The sequence below is a fragment of the Lycorma delicatula genome, chromosome 1 (genome assembly GCF_047948215.1).
Source record: "Lycorma delicatula isolate Av1 chromosome 1, ASM4794821v1, whole genome shotgun sequence".
Taxonomy (NCBI): domain Eukaryota; kingdom Metazoa; phylum Arthropoda; class Insecta; order Hemiptera; family Fulgoridae; genus Lycorma; species Lycorma delicatula.
Genome location: NC_134455.1, coordinates 188,795,523 through 188,804,825, shown reverse-complemented (window position 1 = coordinate 188,804,825; position 9,303 = coordinate 188,795,523). Strand labels below are relative to the sequence as shown.

General features: G+C 29.6%; 1 protein-coding gene across 2 annotated transcripts in view; it reads left to right on the top strand.

Annotated features, from left to right (window-relative positions):
- The window catches only part of Dolk (Dolichol kinase), a 77,171-nt gene extending 68,110 nt beyond the window's left edge, over nucleotides 1-9,061 (top strand). Inside the window, exon 9 of one of the 2 annotated variants that reach the window (XM_075368621.1) lies at nucleotides 8,842-9,061. In XM_075368621.1, coding sequence (XP_075224736.1) covers nucleotides 8,842-8,856 — 15 coding nt within the window. In that variant the 3' untranslated portion in view covers nucleotides 8,857-9,061. Of the gene's footprint in view, nucleotides 1-7,919; nucleotides 8,567-8,841 lie in introns of those variants that run through there. The other variant, XM_075368611.1, reaches the window with a different exon arrangement.
- Nucleotides 9,062-9,303: the final 242 nt, after the last annotated feature.

The following is a 9,303-nucleotide window of genomic DNA, read 5'->3' as shown; positions in this document are numbered from 1 at the left end:
GAACCATATCTGCAGTAATTATTGAGAAATATGGGGTGAAAGTCCATAAATTGGTGTAAAAAACCATGTTTTTTATGTTTGACATACAGTACCTTTGTTAAATGGGTAATAAACACATAAAACTGTTAAACAAAACTTGTATAGAATTAAATTCTGAACAAAATGGTTTAAGATAAGTTGAATAAGACAAAGTTAAAAAAATTAGAATTTTATTTAGAAACATGATTACATTATTTAGAATGTATTTTTGTTTTATATACAATATTTTTCATGCATCCCCAGACGTAGAATTCTAAAGGTGTTAAATCAGGCGATCTTGGGGGCCAGTGTGGACCACCATGACCATTTCTCAGGGAAATAATAATTTAAGTGCACAAGAGAAGTGAGGAGGCACACCATCGTAGAAGTATACTTTGGATCTTAGCACTAGAGGAACATCTTCAAGTAGCTGCAGCAATTCTGAAGAAGAAAGTGCAATTAGGTGGCCAGGTAATATGAATTGTCTAAACAACTGATTGAGAAGAAGACCACCATACACCATACATTGACACTAAATCGTTGTTGAAAATTGCCTTCCACAGTTTTATGTGGATTTACTTCGTCATGTATGCTCATTGAGTAGGTTATATGATAAAGTATAAATAAAGTAAAGAATAAATTGAATAAAGTACATATATAACATTATTTTTTAGGAGATAAAGCATACTATATTCAACCGATAAAGCATACACGCCATCTCGAGTGAAATTTGTTTCGTATGTTTAAAAAACATACTTGTAGAGTTGTTGATTTGTATTACACCAGTTGTAGAACTCCAAGCAAAGTGGACCGCATCGTGGGTGTACATGTTGAATTGACTGTTAATGGTAAGAATAAAACTCGTTTTCTTTAAGTGTCCTCCAAACCATCAATTGCAAAACTTTGATAGGCTTAGAAAGAGTTCGTAAACTGAGCCTGGACTGTGCTGATCCATATCGATAATAATTTCATCAACAACAGCGTTGTATAGGACAGATCATTCATAGTTGGTACAAATACTAGGTAGTGAATCTTTTTACCAAAGATTGCAAAAAGTAATGCTTATTGTTTTGGGATCTGGAATCCTGTGATTTGGAAAACTTATTTCACACTGCTGCAGCAACTGTAGCATTACCATTACACACACTCAAAATGAATACTATATGCATATGTTTCTCTGTTATAAATAAATATTGCTTCAACAGCAAGCTGATCACTTCCAAACTAAAATTCAGAGAAAAATTTCGCTAATGATAGCATAGTTCACAGTACCCTACCGAATATGTAGAGTAATGTATATATTTAATATATGCATATTAAATGTACCTTACAGAATTATTTAAATACTAATACAGTATTGGTCATTGTTGAACAGCTGTTCATATTTTATTGTCAACTTTGATATAATAATTTTTCAAATAATTTATCATATTCCTGTCATTAATAAAAAAAATTATTCCCTTAATATTTTTGTTTTTACAAATTTTTGTAAAAAATATGACAAAAATATTTTTTTCTCACCAACAAAGAATTTGGTTTTTATTTACATATAAAAAAGTACTTTTTTGACGATTGTAGTAATGTACTGTTTGTAAATAAAATTCAAATTTTCTAACTTTTCTTTGTTTTATTCAAGTTATCTAAAATCATTTTGCTCAGAAATTAATCCTCTACCAGTTGTGTTTAAACGTTTTATGTGTTTATTACCCAATTAACATTTATTGTGCAACAAACATAAAAAAGCAGGAATTTTAGCTCAATTTGTTGGTTTTCACCCCAGATTTCTCAAAAAATATCAGTTCAATGTTTCAGGTCAGTAACCATAAAGAAAAACTAATTCTGCCCCTTTAATTAACTTCATAAAAATTTCATTGCGACCTCTGTTAGATCCGTTGCGATGTGGAGGACCATAAAACCTTTGTGGTAGGTTTAGAGCGAGTATGAATTGTAGATGCATAGGTGATGAATTGAAACAACGCCTTGTTGCTTATTGAATTGTTATTTAATTACTTGTCGTCTTGACATTTCGTTAACGTATAATTGAATGCTTAACATATAATGTAACACATATAATTAAACTTAATAACTTTCTGAAGAAGAAAGTGCAATTAGGTGGCCAGGTAATATGAATTGTCTAAACAACTGATTGTGAAGAAGACCATACATTGTACCATACATTGATGCTAAATCGTTGAAAATTGCCTTCCACAGTTTTATGTGGATTTACTTCGCCATGTATGCTCATTGAGTAGGTTGTTGACACCATCTCGAGTGAAATTTGCTTTGTATGTTTAAAAAACATACTTGTAGAGTTCTTGATTTGTATTCCACCAATTGCAGAACTCCAAGCGAAGCGGACTGCATCGTGAGTGTACATATTGAATTGACTGCACAAGTATAAAACTAAAATAAGCGTTCATCCAAACATTAGTATGCATGTCCATCCGGACTGAATGTACAACACGACCGCTCTGGGTCAGATTCTGGCGCCGAATGAATAGAAGGTCACTACATCATAATGACCAACCCTTGCGGTATTATGATGTAGGACATGGTATGACCATAGCTTGCCGGAGAGCTCTAGCCCTCGCTAGGTAGCAGCACCGGACAGCATAAGTGGAACGTAACAACCTCATTTCTCCGAGGTAACTGAAATCCCAAGCATAATTTTTCACTTGTTGTAACTCGCAAACGAAGCATCTTAGAAGATATGTTTATATGAACTTTTTAAATTATTTTTGCGATTAGAATAGAGTATAATAGTTCCGGGAGAACTTTGTGTTACACTTTGTATATTTATACAATGTATAAATATTCATACAGCTAAAAAAATGGCGCATTCTCAACATAATGACTACATTTATCAAGGCAAGGGGACTGGTGGAATGGGACTAACTCCCTCCGAAAGAGAACTCCTAAGTCCAATCAAAGTTGCTATGCGACTTGTGAAGCCAATTGTCAACAGTGGAAGAAACGTTACTGCTGACAATTATTATTGTTCAGTTGAATTAGCGAAGAGTGGTCTCACCCTTGTCAGTACTCTAAAAAAAAAACTAAAGGGAAATTCCACCAGAATTTCAGACATCAAACAGAAGACCAGTATAAAGTTCTTTATTTGGTTTCACACAAAATATGACTTGTGTCATATGTTCCTAAGAAAAGTAGGTATGTGATTTTGCTGTTTACAATGCAAAGAGATCGATGAGAACACCCAAAAACCATCAATAATTATGTTCTACAATAATACTAAAGGTGGGGTAGACTACCTTGATAAAAAGTGTTTAGCTTACTCTTAACAGTGTAAAAGTAAGATGGTCAACTGACCAGAGGTGGCTACTCATTATTTTCTTCCAAATTTGTGATATAGCTTCTTCAAATGCTCACGTGCTCTACCTTTCCTTCAGGAAAAACTCACTGCTGCAAAGATTTAAGTTCATTGAAATGCTGGCGAAACAAATGATGGTTCAACATTTACAGAAGAGGCAGTTAGAACCTACAATAAGAAGTGGTGTGTATCATCAGTGAAGTTCTCAATGTGCCACTAGAGCCAGAGCCTCACGCTGAAGAAATGTTAGATGTGCTACCATCAAAGAAAACTTGTAAACAATGTGATCCTAAACTAAATAGAAGGACACAGTATAAATTCATTAGCTATGGTACTTCTTTTTGCCTATAATGTTCCAGAAAATCATGCACTGAATTTACTAATAAAAATATCAAAATGATTGATAGAAAATAAAACTGTACAATCTACTAATTATTATATTTGTAGTCTCAAGTTTATTTATATAGATAATTTTTTAGGAAGATTACTGTTCTTGTTCTAGTTCTTTGATAATGTTTTACTATTCCTGAACTTTTATATGATTTGTTTTAGTATTTTTGATGATCTCTTTTAAATGTCACCTTATATATATTATGTATATACTTACTATATATGTAATACTGTATTATGTATATACTTACAAGAAGCAAAGTCACATTTATTTTCATTTTAAAAAGACGATTGGTCTTCATTTTTCTATTGATTTTTTGGAGGCTGTATTTTTTAGCTAAGTCAAGTCCTAAGTGAAGGTATGATTAATTTAGGCTGTATTCTTACTTTAATTTATAGAGCTAAAGGCAGATTATAATAATTTTTTTATTAGATGATATTTATAAGATTTGTAAGTTACGTACAATCAAGACTGATTAGCACATTAAAAAAGAAAAGTTCATGAGAAGTTTTGTAAATTGAAAATTCACTTGTCCCAAAAAAGAATAAAGTTTTATACTCCAAAAAACTTTTCAATCCACTTTCACCCTTGTATTCCTACATTCATGTATGCAATGTTCAGTTTATGGGTATATTGGGAGGAAAAATCACTAACTTGGTGAAAAAGAGATGGTGTCTCACAGACGGTGTGTACCCTAGGGCAGGCCCAGGTGTGTGTACCCATGCAAGGTTTTAACATTATAAAAAATTGTGTAGCTAGATTTAGAACCTTATGCAGATTTTCACAGCTTGAAAAATAGTTTCATAAAAAATATTAAATTTTTGCCCACCGTTTTGATTTCAACTTTAATTTTAGAAAAAGTATTATATTTTGATAAATGATTTTTATGTAAAATTTATGCAAAAAAAAAGGTGATAACTGCCATTTTTCAATAATTATTTTTATATGTTTTTGAGATAACCAAAAAAAATTAAGGGAACTACACAAAAGGAAGGAAGTTTTTTGTTGTGTTTCAGATTAAGATTGCATCCATTAACGTTTGTAACAGTTACTGTTGCACAATTATTAAAAAATCATGTGTAAATTAACTATCATAATCATAATGATGGTAGTTGATGACATGATTCACAAGTTGGTCTTAAATATAATAGAGAATTTAAAAAAGTAATTATGTCATTCTTACTAGGAAAAACAAAAAATGAAGTTATTTCCCATTGTCTTCTTCACCTACTCAAAAGTACAATTGCACATTACTATTTTAAACTTACTGAAATGTAGTAATATTCACCTCTACAAATGATGTTCCTTCTAATAAAAAGTTACTCTGGAAGGTGCCATTAAAACTAGTTAACATTTTATTCAATAACTTGGCAGAGATGTACACAATTATTTTGCAACATTATTTTAAAATTAAATTACATACTGCTATAGATCAACTGATATTATTTACTTGAAACAGCATTACTAATTTAAATAGTGAATCACTCTTAGATTTTATAAATGTTATTATTTATTTAATACTCTGTTAGTGTTACATTACATGAAACTGGAATTTCGTAATTTACATAGGCATTGAAGAATTATGTAGCAGCAGATCAGATTTTTTTTAAATTAATACTTCATTAAATAAAATTGCCTTCGATTAGCCTTGTAATATATATAAGATGATTCATAAGAGATTATGATTTAACAGTTTATTTTCAAACTATGAATAATTAAATCTTCAAGACATATAATGGTTTTAGAAATCCATTAGTGTAACTGATTGTTCCGACTCAGAGAAATTAATGAAATTATCACCTTAGGAAATATTATTTAATTGCATTACAGACATTTGTAGAAAATCTGTTACAAATATTTTGGGAAGTTGCCCTTGAGCACGATAGTAGTCGTTTTTTAATTCCCAAAGTTGTTAAAAGTAACAAAGCAGACCCTTTAATTTACATGTCACCAAAGTTTTAAGAAAATTAATTTGATCATTGGGCTGATTACTAACTTGATTGTTAGGTTGACATGATGCAACGTATAACCAAATTTGTTTAAATTAAATCATATTTTCAGGTGAAGCTGCTTTTATGTTAAATGGCCATTTTAAAAACATTTCTTTCAATAATTACCACATCGGATTATAGAAGCTTATAATACACACGGTCCTCAAAGGTGTATATCAAATCATATCATCATTCCTTTTGGAACATGTTTGTCATCATATATTATCAGGCCTTTTATTTTTCTGACATTACTTATGATGATGTATAAACATATGACCTTTGTATTATATCCTAGTGACACATCTATTCCAATAAGAAAAATTAAATAATGGGTTTAGTAAGATGGAATACCTTCAACAGCCACAAAGAATGTTAAGTGGTACTTTTCAGATCATTGGATAAATCATAGAGAAGTAGTACGCCTACCAAGTTAAGAGATCTATCTGCTTTGGATTATTTTTTTAAATACCTGAAATCTAAGATTTACAAAACCACTAATAACTTCAGAAGAAATATAATTATGAAGCTGCTTACATAGCCCTTAGTATGACACAAATTCTGTGTCATACACAGAATGTGTCATATGTCATATATATATATATATATATATATCACTTGAGTGAATAGCTCTGTCAAGCTGCAGAAGGAAAACATCACTTTAAACATTTGTTATAAAAGAAGAGCTAACAAAAGATTTTTACACAGTGATTAATTACTCTCTGCAAATTACACATTTGACACTTGATGCAAAAATTATTACTTAAAACAATTTTGTATTTATTTTACACTTACTTTATCATTTGGTAAATAGTTGAATCGCTCATGATCTTACAGAATAATTATTTGCCTCCACAAAAATTAGAAATCTATTGCTCTAGCTCAAACAGATCCCTCCATGAAATGAAACTTGTTTAAATTTTCGACCATCAAATTAAGGCATTCAATTTAAACTTCCTGTTTTTTTTTTTTTAAACAGCTGGTAAGTGTGTTAATGAGATCTTTCCTTGTAATTTGTAAATCCGCTGCAAGAAATAAAATAAATAATTATTCATAAGAGAGAAGATAAGTAGCAAAAATAAAAAGAATATAAGGATTTTTGTAAATAAGTTTATTTTATTTTTTTTTTAATTTTATGCCACTATATTTTGTCTCTTATTTTAATCTGGTATTCCTTTTATTAAGTTTGCCCAAAAGACTCTTATTACCTCTTACAAGAGTGGTTCATGTAAGATGAACCTCATCACATGAACTGACAATGAATATCACATGAATGTGACACTGGTTGGATGAAACCTTTCCTGAATACTTGGTTGCAAAGATCCTGCTGAATGGGCTTCACATTTGCCAGATTTGAACAAAGTAGATTTTTTGTTCAAATCACAGGTGTACAGTGTGAAGTTACATTGTGGATGGCCCTATGCATGAGGATTGAGGATGAATACCATACTACAGGGTATCATTAAGACCCCATTATGTTAGTATATATCAAAATTTGTTGATGTTCAAAGTATTAAACAGATTACTGACAGTGGGAGGATATGGAATTAGTTTACTATTTTTTTAGCAGGTATGTTATTGTTCTTAGAGTGTAGGTCTTTTATAAGTTAAAAACAGTGATGAAATCAAATTGTAAAAGCAGTTGAAAAATTAAACAACTTTGTTAAATTTGTTAACAACCTTAATTGCCAACTACAGACCAGTCTGGAAGTTGATGGAGGAAATATTGTATTGAACAAGTACTGCGATTTCACCTATGATGCTGAACTTGTTGGACAATATAAATTCAAAAATAAGATACTCTAATAATAATTAAACCTGAACATCTTCATGCATCAGAATGTTTAAACCTAAACAGTAAAGAAGAAATAAAAACATTAGAAGAAAAAGGGAAGAAAATTTTTGAAACAAAAGAGTTTGAACCTGAAGAATAAAAAATAATTCCAAAATATACAAAAAAATATATAAATATTTTCCATTTTAATTAACTTGAGAAGATAGATCAAATTAGTATGTTAGCTATGTATATTTAGGAACTGATCACAGTTTAAAAATATCTATTTATGGAATTAAAAAAAATTTGGTTTGGTTTATTTAAACTTTTAAAAAATAATATACAATAAAATTTCATTATAATTCACACCTATTCCCAAAACAGAAATCTTAAGTAACTTTTTATTGTTTGTATATTTTTCAGAGGAACGCTTTTAGTTTTTTGGGGTCCCATGATCATGAAACATTGTGAAATGAAAAAACCTTATCACATTTTTTGTCTGATTACCATACTTTCCTTATTACAGCAGAGCTCTAGAGCTATGATTCCCGGAAATAAAACTAACTATAACACTTCAAAAATGAAATACTCTGATATTAATTCCATTTACAAATTTCAAAGGAATTTTGTCGGCGATTTCCTATCTGAAGGATTCATAGTAGATTCATTTATAAATACTCATAAGTATCTGCAGGAACAAGAATCACTGCAATAACGACAGAAAAAGATATAAAAATCATGAAAAGGCTGCAGTTTGAATCAGCAAGTCATCTAAATAGTACTAGAAGATTATCTAGATGTAAATTCTGTAATCGTGCACAACTTGTTCAATGTCTTAAAGAAGGTGATAATAATCAGCAACTGAATTATTATCAATGATAATGAACAGAAAACAATGGAATAACAATTTCTGTAATGGTATAACAACATAAGGAACATAGCAACAGTTTTGGAAAATAGTAGCAAGCTTCATGTAACAATTAACAGGTTGCTGCCATGAGACATCAAATTACACAAGATGATATTCAACATCATTATGAGATATTATTCTGTGTCTCAATATTGCATCACTTTTGCAGTACCGTACCATTTTTGCTATTTTATATTATTATGTAGTACATGTAATCATTTTAAAAATAAAGTTTTGCAAATTTGGGTTATGTGCTTAGCGCAAGATAAAAAACATTTTAATGTTACTGAAAAAATAAAATTTAATTTCTTCAAGAATATATTTATATATATATCCAAAATATATTCATGCAAAAATATATTTTGGTTTCCTACATATAATTGTTTTGTCTTAATGAAAATTTCATTACATTCCCCGTTGTTTTAACATTTTCAGTGGTATCATAATTAAACCCAGTGAGACTTTGATTAAGTGGTGTAGAAAAGTGATTTTTGAAATATTGATGACAAAATGTGCAATAAATATACTTATAAAATTATTATAAAAGTTTTTATAAAAGTGTTACAAAAAAATTAAAATCATAGCTTTTAGGGAAGAATTAATAAGGTAATAAGATCATTATTCAGAAAAGTTTAGTTGTACAAGAACTCATTTTAATTAAAAGTGATAAAATCCAAAATGCAAAAATTATTATAAGTAGAAAGCAATACTAGTTGATTGTTCATTGCTCAAAAAAATACAAAAAAAAGTTAACATGTAAAGGTTGTGGTATAACACTGGAATCAAACTTGTTTTTTTCAAAAATATATTGTGAAAGGAAAATAAACTGTATGCTAAATTTTACTGTAAATAGAGTAAATATTTTTATTTATTTATTATAAATATATTAAAAAAAGT